Source organism: Calonectris borealis, chromosome 20 (assembly GCF_964195595.1).
Source record: "Calonectris borealis chromosome 20, bCalBor7.hap1.2, whole genome shotgun sequence".
In the NCBI taxonomy this organism is placed as follows: Eukaryota; Metazoa; Chordata; class Aves; order Procellariiformes; family Procellariidae; genus Calonectris; species Calonectris borealis.
The window spans coordinates 8,450,014-8,470,997 of NC_134331.1; the positions used below are offsets into that span (position 1 = coordinate 8,450,014).

General features: G+C 41.2%; 1 protein-coding gene across 1 annotated transcript in view; it reads right to left on the reverse strand.

Annotated features, from left to right (window-relative positions):
* LOC142091196 (myosin-4-like) overlaps positions 1-20,984 on the reverse strand; it is a 37,807-nt gene that overhangs the window by 9,329 nt on the left and 7,494 nt on the right. Inside the window, exons 14-31 of the mRNA XM_075170130.1 lie at positions 19,847-20,144; positions 18,963-19,036; positions 18,334-18,421; positions 16,115-16,232; positions 14,530-14,653; positions 13,551-13,687; positions 11,997-12,252; positions 9,863-10,105; positions 8,067-8,243; positions 7,255-7,400; positions 7,082-7,172; positions 5,895-6,284; positions 5,676-5,802; positions 5,142-5,260; positions 3,644-3,840; positions 2,948-3,131; positions 1,891-2,056; positions 983-1,107 (exon numbers count right to left, since the gene is read on the reverse strand). Coding sequence (XP_075026231.1) covers positions 983-1,107; positions 1,891-2,056; positions 2,948-3,131; positions 3,644-3,840; positions 5,142-5,260; positions 5,676-5,802; positions 5,895-6,284; positions 7,082-7,172; positions 7,255-7,400; positions 8,067-8,243; positions 9,863-10,105; positions 11,997-12,252; positions 13,551-13,687; positions 14,530-14,653; positions 16,115-16,232; positions 18,334-18,421; positions 18,963-19,036; positions 19,847-20,144 — 3,060 coding nt within the window. The remainder of the gene's footprint in view (positions 1-982; positions 1,108-1,890; positions 2,057-2,947; positions 3,132-3,643; positions 3,841-5,141; positions 5,261-5,675; positions 5,803-5,894; positions 6,285-7,081; positions 7,173-7,254; positions 7,401-8,066; positions 8,244-9,862; positions 10,106-11,996; positions 12,253-13,550; positions 13,688-14,529; positions 14,654-16,114; positions 16,233-18,333; positions 18,422-18,962; positions 19,037-19,846; positions 20,145-20,984) is intronic.

Sequence of the window (20,984 nt, forward strand, 5' to 3'; positions counted from 1 at the left end):
CCTTGAAAAGTATAAAGACTAATTAGACAAGGCTTTGAGCAACCTAATGTAACTTTGAAGTTAGCCCTGCTTTGAGTAGGAGGTTGGACTAAAGACCTCCAGAGATCCTTTCCAACCAAAGTTAATTCTGTGTCTCTATGTTTGAGCTATGCCCTAGGTATACCATGGGCAGCTCCATGAAATGCTCTCAAAGACATTTTGTGGAGGATCAGATATGGTCATACAGAAGTAATTAAAGCTTTTCCAAGACACAGTCAGGGCAGATAGGGAACAAAAGGCAGAACCCAGACAAGAGGGAACTGGAGGAGCTGCAATCTGGCATGAATTGGGAAAAAAGTAAGATTTAAAGTTATGAAGAGCTGAGGGATAGCCAAAGACAGTAAGGAAAATTGAGAAATCATGGAATTGTGGGACCTGGTATGCAGCCTGTGTCAGCAAAGCATGTCAGTGTACCAGTGGCACCTCCAAGATTCAGCTGATCCCCAGCAACCTCTCCATAGTCATCAGAACCCATGTCCTGTGAACTGACTCCTCTTTGAATGTCTTACTGACTCCCAATCATTGAAAGTGGAACTGAAGAAATATAATCTTAATTCTCTTCAGTATTCATCTTTCTTTGAACAGGAGGTGACATTGAGAAGACTTTTAAGTATGGATTAGACCTGCTCTGAAAACATCTTCGATTAATTTGACTAGAAAACAAAAATGTCAGAGTTTTGATATACAAATGACCTTTCTTCAGCCTTTCACAGGAGCAAATTCAAAGAAGTGGTGCAAAATTAGCTCAATTTTAGTCTGGGACTGAGTTTTTTTATGCACGATAGGCAAGGAATGCCACATTGATATGGGAGAGGAGCAGTCCCTATGCTATTTGGTCTGCATGTGCTCTCATACTGCACCCATACTGCAGGAATATATAATCTCCAAATTTTCTCCATTCATGATCTCTCTAAAAACAAGCCCCCTTATTGAGGACACTTACCTCTGCTTCTTCTAATGCTGCTTGAAGGTCACACTTTTCTTGCTCAATTTGCTTCTTTGCTTTTTCCAGTCCATGATTAGCTTTTCCAGATTCAGCGATCTGTTCAGTCAGATCAGAAATTTCCTCTGCAACACAGAAAACACACACTCAACTCATCTTAGATAATGTTGTCAATGGCACCTGCAGTTGCTGTTTGGCAATGGGAGTGATGGAAGAGATAATGATGTAATGTGATGCAGCAGTGAGGAGAAATAATAGATCTTGTCTTGTGTGCAATCTTTATTTCAGATTACCTGCTATTTCCAGTTCAGTGTGCAATTTGAAAATGAGAGGGACCAACTGGAGTGAGCTCACTTCCTCTGGATAGTGAAATTACATCTCCAGAGACAGTCCTGTTTGACTGCTCTCTTTACCCTCAGATACTCCCCAAGGGTCATTCAGCTCACAAAAAGGAACTGAGTTATGTTTCCTTTATACAGTTAGTTTGCTTATTAAATGCCAATCCATTGTGCCACAGCTGCATGGTCCTCCAATAATCAGGAGACAGACAACAGCCCTCCAGGTTTTTTCTAATGGCAGTGACTGAAGTAATCTGAAGAAAATGAGTCTCTGGTTTCATCATCATTTCTGTCCACTCAATTTATTTGGTCCCTATCCATGAATGCGATTATGATGGTGTGAGGGAGGGGAAATACCATGAGGAAGTAGGATGCTGTAATGAGCTGTAGGCATGTGCTTACAGGTGACTTTGTGATCAGCTGAACAGGAAAGAAAGTCGCCTGATCTGAACTTTGTGGGAAAATCATAAAGAACAAAACCCTGGGAAGAGGCAGAGCTATGGTAGCCCAGAAACATGCAAGCATTTTAGGACTTATGGTGGATCCCAGCTGATAGAGATCTGAACTTACGCTGGAGGTTCTTGTTTTCTCGTCTGACAGTCTCAGCCTGGTCAAGCATTTCTTCATAGGCATTCTTCATTTGGAAGATCTCAGTGCTAAGAGAGCGAGACTCCTTCTGGGCAGCTTCGAGCTCAGCCTGACTCTCCTGATACTTCTGTTTCCATTCAGCCAGGACCTGGAGTGACAGGAGCATAAGAATGACCCATTCTGCAACACTCCTCTCTCTGCACGTTTACAGGACAAGAACCCAAGAGGCATGGCCTGTCTTACATGGCCTTTTGCTTTGGACTGTTCTCGGCCTGTGACAATACATACTCTGGCTGTTTTGGTGGAAGCTACTTAAATTATCATCTTCAGCCAGCACTAGGGCATACCTCAAGCTCTCAGGCTTGGTTTGACACCAGCCTGGACACAATGTGGTTAGTCTGAATGAGGCTGTGTGAGCCTTTTTATTATTGCAGGAGCCAGTGGTCTTGCACTCAGCCCACCAAGAAAGATCATGTTCTACTGACTGTCTCCTGAGTTTGATACCACAGCCCTGCAGGGCATCTTTTTTAGCACATTCACCTAATTCACTCACACAAGCCTGGGCCAAGGCACAGGGCTGTGCAACATCACTTGGTCAAACAGTGTTGATTCTTTTAAATGTTATTAAAGGCAGTGAAGGCTGGAACTGTGTAAAGGAGTCTGAGGCTCTGCCTAACCCAAATACAAGGCTGGCAGACTAGCAGCAGGTGAAGGTCGGGGCTTGTTAGCTTGCATGTGAATACTTGCTCAGTCTGCTTGAGCAAAGACTAGATATGGATCCTCCCAATCTCCCTTGTGAAGACTTCATGCTTTTTTAAACTATCAGAAAACTACTTTATTGTTTGCTGTGGTCATCTGGGGTTACTCACACCGTGACATTATCGTTACTATATGTCCTGTCATGTGCTCCTTACCATAGCTTTGCTTTGGGTAAAATGTAATTTATCTTACTGAGTGCAAAACTTTCATAATTTCAGAATTTGGCCTGGCCTATCAAATGTCTAACGACGTTCAGATCTGGCAGGCTCTTTGAATGAACCTTGTCAAAATTCTTCTGCTTTTTCTCTAATGCTGCACAAGCTGTGTTCGATCTCTCCACGTCAATCATGAGGTCATCCACTTCCCCCTGCAGCCTATGTTTTGTCTTCTCCAGTGAAGCACACTTTGAGTTGACAGCCTCAATCTGCTCCTCTGTCTCCTGCAGGCGCTGAGCAAGCTTCTTTCTGCAGGATGAGACAATCAGCACTGAGAGAAGGAAAATTCTGACGTTCAGATGGACAGGAAGGGAGTTTGGCATGGGAGAGTTGGACAGAGAAAGCAACATAGAAAGCTGTGATGGTGTGAACAGAGACCATCAATAGGAGCCTGGGATGACACAGCACGCTGGAGTGGTGCATAGACTGGGAGAATACTTACCCAAGGGATAGACTATACCGATGTGGAGAGGAACCAGAAACACACTTTCAATATTAGCAGTGTAAAGAATGTGATTTTTCAACTACTATGATTAACTCCATAGTTAATGCACTGGAATTCTCCTTTCTGTAGACACTCCCAAGCCTGTATGCCTTCTCCTCCTTTAAACCTCTACTCACTCCTCTTTTCACTCCTAGGACATTACAAAGCACACTGCTTTGCGTATTCCCACTACAAGCGTATTCTGGTTTCCTCCAGTTCATTCTCACATTTATACTTAAATATCCTTATACTTGCTCCAGACCATCCCTCCACATACTTGGCGTCCTCCAGCTCCTCCGTGCACTGAATAGCGTCCGTCTCATATTTGGTTCTCCACTGGGCCACTTCGCTGTTGGCCTTGGACAGGGCACGCTGCAGCTCATTCTTGGCTTCCTGCTCCTCCTCATACTGTTCCCGGAGCAAGTCACAGTCATGGCGAGCAGACTGCAAGGCGTGGGCCAGGGCGTTCTTGGCCTTGGTAGATAAAATTATAGAAATTGTCAAAACATTAACAATTTGTGACTGGAGTTTTTTACTGTATTTTGATAAAAACTCCACATCTCACTGCCCATGTGCAACAGTTGCTAAAGTAACAGAAGGAGCAAAGTGAATAGCATTAGGCACTCTGTTTTCAGACCTGACGTTGTTAAACAAGATCAGGAGCTTGTCCATCTTGTCTGGGATACTGCCTCTCAAACATCTGCACCAAGTGCTTCAGGCAAAGACCCAAGAAATCCAGCAACAGACAAGGTGGGAATTGTCTCTCAAGAAGTTTCCCTGTAAGCCTTTCAGGTATAGTTTGGTGTTTATCCAAAGGTAGAAGAAACTTTAAACTGTTTTGTCATATCTGTATCAGAAATAGTGTGGCCAGCAGGAGCAGGGAGGTGATCGTGGCCCTGTACTTGGCACTGGTGAGGCCGCACCTCGAATACTATGTTCAGTTTTGGGCCCCTCACTACAAGAAGGACATGGAGGTGCTGGAGCATGTTCAGAGGAGGGCAACGAAGCTGGTGAAGGGCCGGGAGCACAAGTCTGATGAGGAGCGGCTGAGGGAACTGGGGTTGTTTAGTCTGGAGAAGAGGAGGCTGAGGGGAGACCTCATTGCGCTCTACAACTACCTGAAAGGAGGTTGTAGCGAGGTGGGGGTTGGTCTCTTCTCCCAAGTAACAAGGGATAGGACGAGAGGAAATGGCCTCAAGTTGCGCCAAGGGAGGTTTAGACTGGACATTAGGAGAAAATTTTTTACTGAAAGAGTGGTCAGGCCTTGGAACAGGCTGCCCAGGAAAGTGGTTGAGTCACCAACCCTGGAAGTATTTAAAAGACGTGTAGATGAGGCGCCTAGGGACATGGTTTAGTGGGCATGGTAGTGTTGGGTTGACGGTTGGACTCGATGATCTTAGAGGTCTTTTCCAACCTTAATGATTCTATGATTCTATGATCTAACCCTGGGTACGCCTGCACTCCTGCTCTCTTTCCTTTTTTTGGCTGCTGCTGTTCTTTTGCCTCAGGGATTCCCTGTAGCGGTAAGGTATGCATACAGAGCTATTTTCATTCACTTCTCTCATGTTTTTGAACTTCAGAAAGCATGATGAGAAGGACTTAAACTGTCTTCCTTATTTCATTTCTAATGTCTCTTCTCTGTGTTATACTCCAAGGCAAAGTTCAAAAGCTTCACTGTTCTGATGTCTCCACCTTTCTCTGAGGAGAAATCTCATTTATTGTTTTAGCTTATTGATTTATTTTACAATTTGTTGGTCCAAATTAAAACAAGTCACCTTATTTTCTTCCTCTAGTTGCCTCTTCAGCTCTTCAGTTTGCTGAGTGAAAGCATGTTTGCCTCGAGTCAACTGAGAAATCAAGGACTCCTTCTCCTCCAGTTGCCGAGTAAGTTCACCTAATGAGAAAACGTTTATTTTTTTAGACAGAGATATGAGACATAAAACATATGAATGAGAAGACCTAGCCATATGGAAAGTGATTACAAGATGTAATGTGGTAAAATGAAGGGAGTGTAGCAATTTCATTCCCACCAGTAGGAAAAAGCTATCAAAGAGAAATGTTGTGCTGGCGTCAAAGGAAAGGGGATGAACTGACCACAAACTCACACATTCATTTTGATTGACAGTGCTTCTTTTGGTTTGGTTTTATGTTTCCTTGGATGGAGTTCCTATGACTGCCCCCAGAAGGAAATTCTATAGTCTGAGTTTTGTTCAGAACACCCAGTGATGAATATATTACAAAATACACAGGCATTCAGAGCATATTTAAGAACTTGAACCGGGACTGTTACATTTCATCTAGGGACACACCATTCTCAGTCTGTAGACGTGTTTTCTGCATGTTCAGATCATTAATTAGTCGCATATGTTCATCATCTTTGGTTCTGACTTCACTGAACTGGTCTTCGAGAGCTCGGCACATCTTTTCCAGATTGCTCTGTTAAGAGATAGAAAGCATATCCTTCAGCTCATCTAATTGTTCAGGAGAACAATGGTAGTGATGAGAAATGCTTCCTCCTGTGCAGCAACCTTGGTTTTGGAGACAGACTCCATGTTACTGGCCAAGTCGTCAATCTCCATCTTCAGCTCACTCTTCTCCTTCTCCAGCTTCTGCTTCACTCGTTGCAGGTTGTCGATCTGCTCCCCAAGCTCAGCTGTGCTGTCCGCATGCTTCTTCCGCAGGGCGGCAGCCGTGGCTTCATGCTGCAGAGTGGCCTCTTCGAGGTCGCGACGCATCTTCTGAAATTCTGCCTCACGCTTCTTGTTCATATCGATCTGAGCTGCGGTAGCCCCTCCTGCTTCTTCCAGGCGCTCGCTGATCTCCTCTAGCTCCCTCGAGAGGTCAGCCCGATGCTTCTCTGCTTTTGCCCGAGAGGCACGTTCAGCCTCAATTTCCTCTTCTAATTCCTCTGTTTGAGCCTGTGAAAGTCAATTGGTTAAATGAGGACTTCTGAATAGACAGATTTGAAACTATCATTAAGGAATAAAGAGCAAACATTCACATCCATTTATATCAGCATAGAGAGTGAAGCACCACTAGAAATTTCACTGAATTGTGTCCTAGGATGTGCAATATTCAGTTTTGGAACAACAGTGAATGTAAAATCTGAGATTTTATTTTATGTTATAGCTCAGAATGGATTTATTATGTTATGAAGGATCTAGTATTGCAGTTTTCTAAAGAAATAGGGGATGTATCACTGGAAAATGTAAAGGAATGTGAGTTTCCCAAAGGTCAGCCCAAAAAAAAGCAGTGTACTCCCTCCATCAGCAAACAAGATGGAAGGAACCTTGAGATGAGCAACCATGGGATAATAGCACTGAAGAGAACTGTCTTCCTGGCTCTCCATTTAGAAGGTGATCTCTGTCCTGATCATGACAGATTATGTCACATTCTATTGTTTTCTTAGAAAAGTAATTCTCAGTGGCTTCACTACTCTTATAACTCAGTATCTGATCTGTTTTCAAAGCCAGCCACAAGCATCACTTAAATTTCTTACATAGTTATGTATGATTAGAGGCCAGAGCTTCTGTAAAAGTGCCCTTTTACAAAAAGTAAAGTTCCCAGAGATGGGAACAGCACCCAGAGTCCATGTTAATTGTTTTATTCATGTGTAGGAAAATATTTTTTGTAGAAAAGTCTAAGAATAAAGATAAATAAATTTTAAGGAACTTGTACTCAGCTACTAAAAATATCAATAACTCTTAGACTTTACCTGAAGCTCCTTAATTTTCTTTTGCAGCTGAGAACTTTGAGCCTGTTCATCTTCAATTTTACTTTGCAACTGGCTAATTTCAAAATCCTTTCTGTTAAAGAACAAGAATGCAAATTCAATGCAGTTAAGATAAAATATGAATTTTAGAATTCAGAGCATAAAAAGTGCAATACTTTTTTAGCCTGTCATCCATCTGTTGCTTATCATTTTCCAGATCCATGATGGAATCCTGAGATATTTTCAGATCTCCCTCCAGTTTTCTCTTTGCTCTCTCAAGGTCCATTCGCAGTTTCTTCTCTTGTTCCAGAGATCCTTCAAGCTAAAACACATAAAACACTTTGAAACACTTAAATTATACTTTGAAAGTAACTATTCTTGATTTAAAAATCTAACTAGAGTTGGAAATTGATGAATAGAGAAAACAATCAGATCCTGTATATACTTCTCATCTTGACCTGTGCTATACTCTCACTGCAATATCAGTGCTGCCGTTATGATTTGGTTTCAGATATTAAGCTGTCCACAGCTTGACTGTGCACAGTTGAAATGCAAGTTTTTGAAAAATACAGAAATTAATTTTTTCCAGTGGCTGCAGTTCCTAGCATATAGACTGCTAAATATTGACAAATTCCCTGTGTTCATAACTTCCTGGAGTATATCCACACTGCACAGTAAAAGACTACAAATAACCCTGCAGCAAACTTCAAACTGCCACAGATATACTGCTCCAGTTAATTGGTTAAAACGGGGCACAAAAGTCTACAATGCTGAAATACCCAGTGATGAACATAGTTTAAATAGGCAGGGAAAGATGAAAGATGTACTGGATTCCACAATACCCTGTCAACTGGCAACGATTTATTAACTGAAATTATGAGAGCTGGCTTGGTTGCATTAGGTGTTGCTTATACTCCCAACTACAGATTTCTAGTCTCTTCTAATCTGTCAGAGCATCCACCTACACAACCCAAAACCTTTTTCTTACATCATCTACTTGCTGCTCCAGTTTGGTCTTGGTTTTGGTGAGGGTGCTGACTTTGTCTTCCTCAACTTGCAAGTCATCCAGTGTCTGCTGATGGGCTTCCTGGAGGGCCTTTTTCTCCTTAGTGAGTTTAGAAATATTTTCATCCAGAGCTGCCATCTCTTCGGTAAGATTCTTAACCTGTTAGACAGCCAGCATCCATACTATGAGGGGGTGCCTTGAGAAATGACAGACTGAGAACACAGTGAGCACATCTTTGCAAAATCTTGCGTGGGTGTAGTCAAAATGATCACAGAAGGTCTATATCATTCATGATGAGGGTAGCAACAAATGTCATGCCTGACAGTCACACCCCTCTGGTCCTGCAATGGTAGGAATTCTTGCTTTCGTTGTTTTTGACTACCAGCCCTATCCTGCTGAATTCTATAGTGGAACACGAGCTAGATCTTCACTTGCCTCTGCAAACTTAGATTTACAAAAGGCCTCTGAGATGCTCTTGCTCAAAAAATGTATTTTCTGCATGTGATATATTTGCTAAGCAAACAGCTGTAAATTCTCAGCAAGTGAGGTTCCTTTAAAAGATATTATTAAGTGCCAAGCATAACCAAAGATATGTTAAGTTTTCCATAAAAGTGAAAGGAACACAGTAACATGACAAAGAACCTTATGCCCTTGGAACAGGTGATCATGAATTTAGGGCAGGAGCTTCTAACTGAGCTGCTGGACATACCAGCTCTGCTAGCTTTATCTTGGAAACTTATTCCTTGTACTTCAATGGAGCATTGCACACCAGCAACCTTATCTCAAACACATTAGGCACCTGCCTGACCCTTGCTTCTCATTTGTCTCATTCGGATGGGAAAGCCTGACAGTAGGGATAAGGAAAGTCCACTCTGCTAAGTGCTTTAGCTATATGGCCCTGATATCTGATAAGAAACTCCCTCATCGTAATGAGGGTAACACCCAGCACCAGCTAGATTTCCTCTAAGCATTAGTATAGAAATGTCCAACATATCTGTAATTGCAAACTTAGGATCCAGTATTGTTCTCAGTGATGGCAGTGAAGGGAACCTCAAGGTTGTAATTACATCTCTGCTAGTATTGTTTCGACAGCAGGACTGAACGCTGTCACCACAGACGTGGGCTTTTGAATTCTAACATATATATCTCAATTCTGTCTCTCACATTGATTGTTGAGATGTACGTGAAGAGACCTGTGCTTTTACTGGGAGATAAATGAGTTAATGACCACCTGATGTAGACTCTCCTTGCTACACCTGACAGTCAGAAAGAACTCTCATCGTACCATCAAGTCAATGGAAGGAAAGGATGTCCATCCTAGATGAGACCTGGGCTTCTTAAATATAAAAGAATTATAAGAAAACATTTGACATCTGCAAAATCAGTTCTCCTCAATGTATGTGAGAAAGGACCAGCACAGCCGTTCTGCGCTGAGCTACTCACAAGCATACTAGTGCTCCGTTATCCACAGGAGACACAAATATACTGGTTCCTTATGACTGCAAAGGGCCAAATATGGAAATTGTCTATCAAGCACCATAACAACCTCTTAACTCTTTTTGAACTGTCACAGAAAATATATTTTTCCAAAGAGGAAGTTATAATTTTAACAAAAAATTTTCTGTCACAGGTGATTAAGTGGCAATACCTCTCTCCTATGCCTTGGGCACATATCATTTCCATTCAGAGCACTTAGGAATGACCGCAACTTTCCACAAAACTGAAAACTGTCTGGGAAAACTGTCTGGGGAAGAATAATTCCCTGATTCTTCTGTCACCTTATTCTCTGTTGCATGCTTCTCCTTTTCCACTTTGGCCAGAGTCAGTTCAAGATCATCAATATCTTTCTTCAGCTCAGAGCACTCATCTTCAAGTTTCCTCTTCTTTGCTGTCAGTTCAGCATTCGTCTCCTCTTCATCCTCCATTCTCTCACTTAGTTCTTTAATTTTAGCTTCTAGCTGGATTTTACTTTTGATGAGTCCTTCACATCTCTCTTCAGCATCAGCTAGATTTTCACTCTCCTGTCAGAACATATTGAAGGCACGTTATATTTATCATAAAAATGACAAAAGGCAACATATGTTGTTCAAGTGCCATCTCCAGGAAATCGATTACACAAGTCAGGGCAGAATTTCCTATGCAAATCACAGTAATGCATATGATATGATCATGAGGAAATTGTCCTGCTGAGTCATGGCTACGAAAGTGGACCAAAATCCCATGGTAGAGACACTTCCTTTCAGCTGGTGAGATGGTTTGACTACAATACCATGCAATAGATTCACAGAGTTCATAGCAAGGAGCCTGCAAGGAATTGGTGAGATAAATAGGTGGGTAGCAAACTGGATTTCATGGAAGCAAGATCTTAGATGTGGATTTGTAAAACATACAGCATTTCAAAGTCATCTTTCATAGAGTGTTGGATGATTCTATCTTTAATAAGCTCCTCCAAGTCTAATGACACAGGTCAGACTATCTCTCCCCAAACTACTTCTCCCACTTTTTTCACATGAGGCTCACCTTCCTCCCATTATTCTCTAACCTCTCTCTCAGCCAAGACAGGGTCAGGCTCGACGTAAATTGTAGCCTGCAACTTTTACTATTAATAAAATTTTGAGACTCATGATTAACAGGTAAAATTTTGTTTAAATTAATGCTACTATGATGTATTCTAGGCAGAATACCAGAAAAGGTATCTGTTGCCTCCCAGAAGAGTTATGGCTGAAAGCCATCCCTGCAGTAACAGAAGATGGTATGTTTAATTCTCGCTCAGATTCTGACTGAAACCCATAGCGTACTGAAAATCATGGCTAGTAAGTGTGCATCTTCTGAGGACAAACTTGGAGAAGATGGTGTGTGAGGAATCGTTCAAGCAGGGTAGATAGAAATTCCCCCAGGAAAATGGGACTTAGCGAGAAGACGGGAAGAACTCTTCCAATACTGAAACAGTGAGAAACTGGGAGTCGAGAAAGAGTCAGACAACACACTTGAGGGCAATGATCATACCATAGGAGTTCTTTTATGTTCTAAAATCTGAAATCTGAGTGCTTTGAAAAGCATCCTAACCCGGAAGTTAGTTAACCTAGTTAAACCTGGGCTTCTTGTTTTTTTTGGCTTACCATCATGAAGGGGTTAAAGTGAAGCCCCAAATCCTTGTAAACTAGGTGGGTTCTGGAGAACAGAGCATTAAGTACCAAGAAGGGTACAAAGAAACTCAGAAAACTGAGTGAGGTTAAATTGAAGTTCTGAAGAAGGATTCAGGTAACGTATCTAATCTTCAGCATGCACAGTTACAGCCTCAGTGCTTGAAACAATACAGTACTCTTGTTGAAACCCAACTGGTTCAAAAGCCCATGGAAACAAGGGACAGGTCCACTTGCACCAGACTGCCCTTGGCCACGTAGTATCTTATTACTTTTTAAAACCTGACCATATTCCTGTCTCGTGCAATTTCAGTCTCTGCTCAGCAGTATTCCAGAGAAAAGCATCAGTCTTTGTTCCACAGTTTCAGTCCTGTTTCTGACAGAAAAGCACCCCTTCCCTGGCTCCATATTATAATGGTCAGCAGATATGGAAACAGCCTGTATTTCATCCAGAATCAGATACCATTGTTATATATGGTATATATACATGGTATATACTGTGGAACATCTGATTCTTCCACTGGTGATTACTTGATAGTGAAGTGGGTTTACATGGGAGACCAGTCAGAATTTGCTGTATTGCTACTGGTGGTAATGCTTTATATGTGCTTTGTACTCACTTTGCTTAGGTGTAAATGACCAGACCAGATACAAAAGTGGAGAATCTGGCCCTATTTCATGTCTGTTTATGAAGGACAATGGAAAAGAGAAGGGAAAGAGCAGCAGAATAAGAGGAAGTGTAGTGAATCTGAAAATGGAGGTTACTCACAGATTGAACCTGAAGCTGCAAGTCATTTTTCTCTTGCAACAAGGTCACCATTTTCTCCTCCAGCTCTTTCCTTTTTGCCTCAGACTTTGCAAGCTCTTCCTTGGTTTTCTCAAACTCCTCCTTCATGTTGGCTATCTCCTTCTCAGATTCTGCACTCTTCAGCAAAGGCTTCATCTTGAAGTACAGCTTCATCCAAGGCCAGTGCTTGACGTTCATGAATGCTCTAACATTGTACTGGATGATATAAATGGATTCTCTGAAAACACATGAAAACACAGTTTATGAGGCTGGTGAGACTTGGGTTGGAAGCAGACTCTGATTACTGGCCACACAGCATCAGCATTTTCCTCAAGGAACTTTGGCATGACACTTTTTTCCTCACCTCCCTTGCTATTATTAAAGAGTCATTTCTGGGCCCTTGATTGCAGAATGGCTGGTTCAGTAGCATAAACAGTAACTATGTCTGGATAGAAGAGGGAGGAAAGCAGACAAACTTCTCTGGCATGTTGCCTGGGGATCTCTGAGACTTTCCTTAGTCTCAAAGAAAGTGCAAGTGCTCAGGTGAATACCAGAGTGAAAACTGACATCCTTGAAGTACTGCTGCTGAGATTACAAATCTGGGAGTTACTGTCAATTGTGGAAACAGTAGCTTGATGCTTTTTGGGTCACTCAAAATAGCAAATACCATATTAGAAATTATTAAGACAGAAACTGGAAAAAAAAAGAAATCTTTTTATGGTATTGAATGCAAAAGGGTGTTGTTGATGCCCATAGTTCAAGGGGAGATTAAACAATTCCTTGGAAAGTAATCCAGTAAGAGTTATTGAATTCTTAGAAACTATGCCTGGCTCAGGAAGCCCCTGAGCTAAATATATACTGCAGAGGATTACAAATAAAAGCAGCTGGTTGGCAGAGCATCCTATACATATATGCAATGCTTGCTCCCCCTAAAGCTTTCACTTGTCAACAACATTTGAGAAAGTTTGCTTGGCTCGCCCAGTGCTGCCACTCTTACACTCTAAATTTTGCATGATTCATCCCATCTCAAAGGAAGAGAGCTGAAATGGGAAGGGTTGGAAGTATGGAGTACCTTCTCTGTACAAGCTAGAATTATTCATCTTAGATGATGGAGCCATGAAAGAAAATTAAAGAGAAGGAGAGCAGAGAGTGGTTATATGCCATTCCTTACAAAACCAATGTGATCCAATGAAATTATCAGACAACATGTTCAAAACAGACAAACTTTAGCACTTGTTCAGTTGGCCTCTCTGTCACAGGGTTCTTTAAAGGTTGAAAATAGTAAGTGCATTCATGGAGAAAAGGTTCATTGTTAAATACTAAATATCATGGTCCAGCTGCATGGTCCAATTGCTAAATAGCCAGTGCCAGAATTTGGGAGGCTGTAACAAGTAAACTGTTAGTTTGTGCTTGCTCTGTTTCCCCTAGTCTTTCTAAGGGTCTTTCCCAAGGACAGTTTTTTTGCCTGAGACAGTATACTGCATTGCTGGACTTTTGGTCTGACACAGTATGATTGTTAGCATTTTCTTATATTACCTTCTTTCATTCATCTTTTTAAATTCAGTTCTCATGAGGTACCCTCTGCACATAGCTTGTGTATGAGTGATGAGGCTCACAAGCTTCTCATCTCTCATCTCTTCTAGGAGTCCCAGGAGACCTGCCTTGAAGAACACCTAGAACATAAAAGAGGGTCAAATAGTTTGAGGCTTAGATAGATACACAACTGTTGGCCGCTGATGCAGGGTAGTACAAGGCAGTTTTGGAAAAATGCCTGCAGAGTAAAGGTTGAACAGCTAAAGAAATTTTGTATCATTCATATCCTCAGTGTTCCTTCATGGCAAGTCACTCTATGTATGATCTAATCACATTATTGCAGTGTTATTTGATGCCTGCTCAAGCGTAGGTTGTGGAAGACCTAGCTTATCAGTAGTTACTAAAACAAAGAGTTAACTTTCAACTGAGTACTATATCCTACTCTGTCTCTTAGCTGTACTCTACCTTTCTATGTCAGGCTCAAGATTTGCTCTGTGAACTGACTTAGAGATGGCTTGAGAAGCATACATAATTATGTCTGTTCAGTAGTGTAGGTGATTGGGTTTTTGTCCAGAGATAGTATTGCCTTGGTTGTGCTGATCAGAGAATCAGTGTCCCTCCTAACACTGCTTTGGATATGTAAGATAGACTTGTGTGTGTGCCTAAGTCCCCTGAAAAGTCTGACTGTCCAAAGTTGTCTGAGCCTGTCTAACATGCACTCATATAAATTAGTTCAACTGGTAGGAGAAAGGGGCAGCACTAGTTCTAGTTGCAGCCATGCTGGGTCATTCTGGTAGTGTGGTGTTCCCAGGGCTACCCCTCACATATACCCCCAGAACCAGACAAGTTTTCTGTACTCCTTCTTGCTAGTGATGTACTTTGTTTCTAATCATCATGAAGGCTGATTTCATATGCAAGAAATACTTTCAATGCACAAAATTTTTTGCCATTAATTATACCCACTCTTCCACAAGGACTTTACCTTGGTGTGGCCAAATCTGTATTGGTTGTGGTCAACATCAATGGAGGAAAGAAGCTTTTCTGAAGCCTTTTTGCTGTCAATGAACTGGCCTTCTGGAATGGCTGAGGCATTAAGAATCTTGTACCTGTGGTAAGACAGGTTGCAAGGACTGGTTGCAAACAGGGTGAGGAAAATAGGATCCATCGTATATTATAAAATATACAGAAGCTGAGTTATCTGAAAGTGGCTGAATATGCCATCTGAAATCTAGACAGTCTTGGCTGAACAGAACGTGATGACAAGGGGACACGTCTACTCTTCAGGGGAATCTGTTGGCTGTGTAACAACAGAGTATGTTGTTACATACAAAATTAATGTGCATACTTAAGAGTGTCTGCAAGTCCAGGAATTAGAAGGAACATAGTGAGAACATGTCAACCTCTTCTCGTCTTATTTCATTGATCAGAACAACGCTACTCATATTAAAGCTGAAGAGGTATTAAAACTACTAACAAAAATCAGCTATATTCCAAAGGGAGTACAGATCTTGCACGGCTCACAGTCTCTAGAAGTTGTACCACTGAATCCTTGACTTTGGACTAAAAATGGCATGGTGTTATTCTGTGAATGCTAACAGCAGTCTTAGCATTTTGCAAGGTAATTGATTAAGATAATCCTGTGTCATGGACAGGACCACCTAATCCTTCTAAAAGGGTTTCTTCAGATACATCAATGAGGATGTGTGACTGTACACTGGAGCACTTTTTATTCTCAAGTCTACCTTAAAAGAGAATATGTAAAATCAAGACAGTGATAATGGTGCAGGGAATTTATTGTCTGTTTTAGGCTTCCACTGTAGTTCCTTCTGAACTTCAGCACATTTCCTTTGAACTATAAAGCACTTTGTGGTTCTGGACCATGGCCATTACGGATAGATTCCTTCACCTGTCACATCAAATTATGATTTGACAATTGAGACCAGCTAATGCCTTACTGAACATCAGGTTGCAGGGCATTTTCAGAGAGGTCTTGGGTCCTTTTCACACCAGTTCAGCATGGAAGATGCTACATTTAATTATACATTTTATTATAACAGCAGCCAGTTCTAATTCAGCACTTTATAGCAACTAAGCTCACATGAAAGATGAGGAAAACAAGGCACAGGATGCAGGCCAGTGACAGAGCCCCGGCAAAGCCTTGGATTATTGAATGCTTAGGCAGTTCACTGTAAGGAGGCTGCGCTGATGTGCATTGTTTTTGTATCTATACTCTGGGAGACTTACAAAGAGCAGTCTATAATGCCACTTAATTCGTTACACTACAAGCATTTTGCATCTCTTTGACTACATTGTCTACATGTAAACATATAGGGCATTGACTACAGTTTAGAAATTATATTGGTTCTGATGAATCAAGAAATCTTTTGTCTGATCAAAGAAGGAAAGACTAGAGTGACCTAAGACAGTATTAATGACTTGGTTCCCTCAGATGCCACTAATCTAGTCTGATTCAGAGGGTATGTCTCCATGATGTCACCAGACTTGTCACCTGAGTTGTGGGTTTACTGTCTGTTTATCTTGACAGACAGTAGTAACTGAAGACCTACCGTTGCTTAAAGTCCGCATAAAGGATTCTGCTTGGAAACCCCTTCCTGCAAATTCGGATGCCTTCTAGAACCCCATTGCACCGCAGCTGATGCATCACCAAGTAATGGTCCATTTCACCTTAAACAAAATACATCCATCATGACTCTCCTTTTCTTCCAAAGAATCTCTATATGTATTAACATTCCAGAATGACCTCCCTTTTTTTGATAAAATTCAACCAGTTTTTGATTAAAGATGCAGGAAGGGAAGACAGAACATGCCTTCAATTCATACAAGTTGCAGAGAGCTGCTTCAGTGAGCTGAGCTTTACTAAGAACGCTAGGGCTGCCAGTGCTTGTGAATCGCCAATGGCCAAAAGGCATAAAGGCCACATTACTCAAAAATGGCAGGAGAGTGCTTTAGGAGACCAGCTGAAAAATACTCAACAGCATTAGCATCCTCTTTGGGTGTAGGTAGAGGTGGCACAGAGTGTAGTACCATGTAGACAATCAGCTCTTCACGTTATGTAAGATTTTACGTTGGATCTGCCATGCAAGCATTGACTATACTCAAACTTGATTAGATTTGATAGCTAGATAGATTCCAACACAGGAGTGGATAAGCAGGTTGCTTAAAGCTCTCAGTCTGCCTGTAGAGGACAGTTGATTAAAATTGGAAGAATTATCTTTCTCCTCCTAAAATATCTATTGGATATAATAATCAACTGTATTCCTAAGTCTTATTCCCAAGTATTACAAGCAAAGTACAACTGGCAGAATAAAACCCTCTTGGAATCACTTTGTCATGCAGAAATTTCCATCAGCTGCTAGAGACGTTAATTAGTACAGAATGGTCCATACCCCTAACTTTACTTTTCAGTGTAATCAATAAAGGTGTACCGAAAGGAATTGTTAGAAAACTTGAGCATAAGCAGCCTAAAACAAGCTAAAAATCAGAAGATATCCAGTTTCTCTTCCTTTACTTCACCATCCTTAATTTTGCGCACACAGTACTGCTTTTCTTTTTCTTAAAAGGCAAAAGTCAAGATTCCCTCTGAGTCACCTGTCAAAACAATCAACTGAACATTAAAATGACAGCCTTATCTGGCAAAATCATTCATTCAAATATGCTTTTCTATTTTAGTAAATTTCCTTAATTTACCCCTTACACCTTCTCCACTGTCAAGACCCCAGAGGGATTCCTCTTTCTTCACTTTAGGATATGAAGTGTGGACATTTCCATTTGGGCTTCATTTATAGCCAGTGGAGTGAAACAATTCCTTCTAGGATGTGATTCATCTCATCCTAAGATAGATGTATAAAAGGGGCCAGATGAGTCATACCTTAAAATGCCAGCTTCTCTCCACTGAATATAAAAGGAGTTTAGATGAATAGCTGAAATGTGAATGTCATACATATGTTTGTTGCTTAAATCCTGCTTGTGGGCTTCAGGGTTACACAGAGAGACATAAACAAGAAAGGTAAGAAACGTTCTGAAATTGGTCTTTTGTTTCCTGAGCAGATTAAACAGATGCTAAGCTCCTGTTTCCTGGTACTCATGTTGCATCCACTACATTCTACCAGTATCAGACCTCATAATGATTAGACTACTAACACCCACACAGGCAAGTCTCTCCCCAATTCAAGTACTTTAATTTAATGGCACATGAAAATACTCCCAAACTTGACTGTTCTTGGAGACTAAACTCTATGTGAGAGTTTAATATTTAATTAAGTAAAGGAAAAAAAGTAACTTTATATCAAAATGCTTTCCAAGTGCTAGCAGCACCCAGTAGCCTGTACACAGAATTCTACAAATGATAGATGATTTCTTTGATAGTCCTCCAGGTCAGTGAATCAGATCCTAACACTGAATATTTGGAAATTGGTAAGTGGTCTTGGGCTGAACCCAACAGTTCTGAATGACACAGTGGTCCTTAAAACTAGGCATTTGTTAGGGATTTGCTAATGCTGTTACCCACAATAGACAATTTCATCTGCAATCAATCCCATCTTTATCATCTTAAGCTCTGTATGCACATTAAGCAAAGATGCGTAAGTGTTGTGGACCATGTAATGCTCAAAATTTTACAGTCACAGTAAACAATACAAGGAGGTTTATTTGGGCATGGTCCTGCAGGCCAACCCCCACAAGAACTGTTCTGGAAGAAGTTGGTGTGGAAGCTATGCAAGACAATTCCCGTCAGTCCCATGTCTTTAGAGGATAATGACAGACTTACCAGGTGTCTTGGTTTCATTAGGAATCAGGCAACGCACAAAGTGAGGATGGGTACTTCTCAGGTTAGTCATCAACTTGTTTAGATTTTCCTGTGGTAGAACAAAACATGGGTTTGAGCTTTGAGCTACAAAGCTTTTGCATTCTTATTCAAATGTCAAGGAGTTATAGAATCACAGAATGGTTTGGATTGGAAGGGACCTCTGAAAATCATTGAGTCTAGCACCCCTGCCATGATCTTCAACTAGATCAGGTTGCTCAGAGCCCTGTCCAATCTGACCTTGAACACTTCCAATGATGGGGCATCCACAACTTCTCTGGGCAACTTGTTCCAGTGTCTCACCACCGTCATCATAAAAAAATTTCTTCCTTATATCCAATCTAAACCTACCCTCTTTCATTTAAAACCATTGCCTCTTGGCCTGTCACTACAGGCCCTGGTAAAAAGTCTTTCTCCGTCCTTCGGATAAGCCCACTTTATATATTGAAAGGCTGCAATAAAGTGTCCCTGGAGCCTTCTCTTCCCCAGGCTGAACAACCCAAACTCTCTCAGCTTTTCTTCATAGGAGAGGTGTTCCAGCCCTCGGATCATTTTTGTGGAAGCATGGCTCGTTTAAAAGGAAATTCACATACCCTGAACACAGCAGACACCGTCTGGAAAGAGCCCCCCTTCTTCTTAGCACCTTTCTTGCCACCACCACTATCACCTTGGAAGAAGTAGATAGGAGGTGAATGGTTAGAGTAAGCAGTATGTTTTGTAGGCCTCATCTTCCTTTCTTTGGTCATGGGTAAATAAAATAATTAATTTTTAATTTTAAATACTGACCCACTGCTGCATGAGAGTTTTAGTGAACTGCTGCTAGCTGGTTGCTGATCAGTGTATGGTATATTTGGTCTCAGATGCATGATTTAGGTTGCATCATAATGTATATGGCTTTGGTGGTATGGAACATTATGGCCTAACATAAGTTTCATAACAGTGTACTCTGTGCTACTAGTCACATTGCTTTACTTATAGACATAGCCCCATTTTTTTTAATTAGGTGAAAGGCCACAAGAATGTGGCTCAGCAGTGGACATTTGTTTATCAGTGCAGTGAAGTCTTCTTTAGAAAAATCTCCTAATCCAATGTTCCAGGTGAAGAATAGGGATCTATTCTGAGTTATGGCAGCCCCAAGGAGGAAGTAAATTGTAGTCTCAGGAATACAAGTCCAAGCAGCTCAGTGTCTTTTCATATTTGCTGCACTGTTGAAGCCAATTAAATCGAGACTTAAATGCAGTCTTTGTGCTCCAAACTTCACACCTTATCCAAAATTTTATCCCTACAACCTTTTCTTCTCGCCTTACTTACTTGATGATACCTGCAAGGACCACAGCTGACTCATCCCCAGTATTTCCTAGGGCTCAGACACATTGCTGTGTCAGCTGTATACCACAGAGAGGAGAAGCAGAAGTAGACTTTAGTTGATTCTTGCCTTATTGATCATCATTGAAAAAGCACTTACTTGTTTCTGCACCAGCATAGTTAGAGAAAAGGAAGGACAGCAGTTTCAAGGATGATTTCTGATACAGCCCCACAACAGTTTCATTCAAGGGATCCTTGTTCTTGTCAAGCCAGCCAGAGATGTTGTAGTCCACTGTGCCAGCATAGTGCATCAGTGAAAAGTGAGCCTCAGCTTTGCCTTTGACAGGCTTGGGCTTCTGGAAGTTGTTGGACTTGCCCAAATGCTGGTCATAGAGCTTGTTCTTGAAAGAGGTGTCAGTTGCCTTGGGGAACATGCACTCCTCTTCCAGGATGGAGAAGATGCCCATGGGCTGGGAGAAATATGAATACATGAAGAAAGTAAGCAGTGGGGAGAGGAAAAGTAAATAAAATGTCACCTTGCATGTGATTTGTGGCTTATTTCAGTGACTGTAATTTGTACTGCACAAGTTCTGAATACATCGCTAGTTACTATAATAATCAGGCAAACTATAATTAGTCTGTGTTGCTCAAGCTACTACCCATCAACATGGCAACTGGACAATACTGTTTACATGCATCTTTGAATGAAAGGCTATATATACATATATATACATATTATAATAAATTGTTTCAATCATCTTTACCCTACATCGTTAGGAAGTAGGTCTCAGTGTCCCATTTGCGGGACTGATGCTGTTGTGTGTGTCTCTTACAAGCCATCAGGTTGCAATTGTCAACATGAACTTAATTTGATGGCTCCTTAGGAATGTGCATAGATAACTAATATGTAATAACAACTCCTGTCTCCAGTGAATGTGCATGATGGATCAGATTTTCCTCACCCTACGTGGACTGTAAATGGCAATAATCTGGCTCTTTAGAATACCCATAGACTTTTAATTTGTCTCAGGATTGTATTTAAAATTGGAAGTATTTCAATACAGAGATGTAGGCACATTCTCAGTGACATCAGAGCTTTCATCTGAGCTGCATTAGGTATCTTCTGATAGTGCATATAAGCACATGTCCTCTGATTTTGCTGGAGACACTGATGTGACCTCCACTTCATTGGCCTAGAGAGAATTCTAGGAGTTCATTCTTTGTATGACCCTTTTCTTTTTTTTTAAATTTAATAAGATGCCATTAGATGCCTGCATCTGATTTCAGCTAGATAGCTGCCAGAGCTAGAA